Below are 1,704 nucleotides of genomic sequence, written 5' to 3'. Positions count from 1 at the left end.
TGACCTACGCAGCGCAATCGGTTCCTCATCACCATTGATTCGATGTTCAACCACTCATCCTTTCCGAGATTATCCGTGTCAAGTGTCTGTGACTGCCATTTCATATTTTGTACTCGTCTGGGGCATTTTTGATGAAATCTCTCACGTTGCTTCAAGTGAGAACTTTGTGTTGTCCAACATTCAGGTGAATAAAGTGCAAATGGTGAGTAAACAGTGATCTTGGTTTTAACGGAGATGCCACGATCACACCACAACCGCTTTTCTAGTATCCAAAATGCCGTACGGGCCTTATGGATGCGAATCCCTATCTCCGCATCCAGAGAGTCATCTCTGGAGAATGTGCTACTTAAATACACTACAACATCCAGCTTGCTTTCAATGTATGGAGAATCAGTTGAGGGGTGAACATTACTTTCATCTTTTTAATGCCAATAGGTGAGTCAATGGCGCCACCTGCTGCTGAATAACAATTAACTATATTTTGCATATCACGCTAAGAATGAGATACAAAATTAGCATCATCATCATAGAGTAGTTCCCTTACTAAACCTCCAAATGTTTGTGACTTGGCATCAAATCTTCTTAGATCAAACAATTTGCCAGTAGTCCAAAAGATGATGAAGACACATTTATCGCAATCCTTAAATGCTTATGCAAAAAGCACTGCGGATTCAATTGTGATTAGAGTTGGAGCTAGTATACCCCTTTTCTCACGTTGCCCACGGCAAACTACCCAGACAACTGCCCATTTATGCAACACGAACCTTCATATTTCTGTGGAGTTCTTGAGACATCTTGACAAAAGTAGGAGCACATCCAATCTTTCCAGGAATTACCCACAAGCTCTGTCTGTTTACCATATCGAACTCCTTTGTGAGGTCTACGAATACTTGATAAGGTGGCATCTGTTGTTCAATAAACTTTTCCTGCAGCTGACTTGCAGTAAATATCATATCCACGGTGTCCCTCCCCTCATTGAAACCACATTGCGCCTCAGGCATAATTAACGGACAAATGTTTTCGATGAGCCTATCATGCAAGACTCTCGCCAGCACCTTTCTTGCCGATTCAAGAACCGTTTTCCCACGCTGGTGATCGCAGTCAGATTTTGTTCCTTTTCCCTTGAGGAGAGCCGCTAATAAGCCATTTATCCAATCATGTGGTACTGGTGAACCCAACCAATTCTCTTTGTTCAGTAGTTGTAAGGGATTGACTACATGCATACCTCCATGTTGAAGCAACTCAATGAGAATACAGACTGGTGCATTCCCAACATTTATCTTCTTCATAGCAGATACAATCTCATTAAGTGAGGTAGGTAACTTATCCATGTGATGAAGAATGTCAAGCTAAGGCCGACCGTCAATGATATTTTCATCAACAGTTGATGGGTGAAACACAAATAAGCAAAGTTTTTAATCCATCGCTCTCTGATTTTGTCTGGATCTTCGATGATAGTTGTTCTATCTTTGAATAGTAAAGGTACAAAAGGGGAAGTCTTTAGGCGAAAAAAACTATTAAGAGGACTCTAAAGGGTTTTGGTGTCTTTCCGGTCGCAAGCAGATTCAACCTATGCATATACACTGGTTCATCACACATTCTTCATTCTCCTTAGCTCTTTCTGTAGAACCGCCTTTGTGTTCAAATGGTTGTCACATTGCTGAGGTGGAAGAAGGGGCATGCTCATTCTCGCCTCTAAAATAC

The 1,704-nt window shown here is 41.5% G+C and overlaps 1 protein-coding gene across 1 annotated transcript; it reads right to left on the bottom strand.

The window, feature by feature from the left end:
- Window positions 1-749: 749 nt before the first annotated feature.
- Window positions 750-1,331, bottom strand: LOC145276586 (uncharacterized). The gene has a single exon (XM_080127782.1). The coding sequence runs from the start codon at window positions 1,329-1,331 to the stop codon at window positions 750-752; it is 582 nt and encodes a 193-aa protein (XP_079983908.1).
- Window positions 1,332-1,704: the final 373 nt, after the last annotated feature.

The sequence above is a fragment of the Euprymna scolopes genome, chromosome 5, assembly GCF_053919585.1.
Source record: "Euprymna scolopes isolate OS-2025 chromosome 5, ASM5391958v1, whole genome shotgun sequence".
In the NCBI taxonomy this organism is placed as follows: Eukaryota; Metazoa; Mollusca; class Cephalopoda; order Sepiida; family Sepiolidae; genus Euprymna; species Euprymna scolopes.
This window is presented reverse-complemented; position numbering and strand designations above follow the sequence as displayed.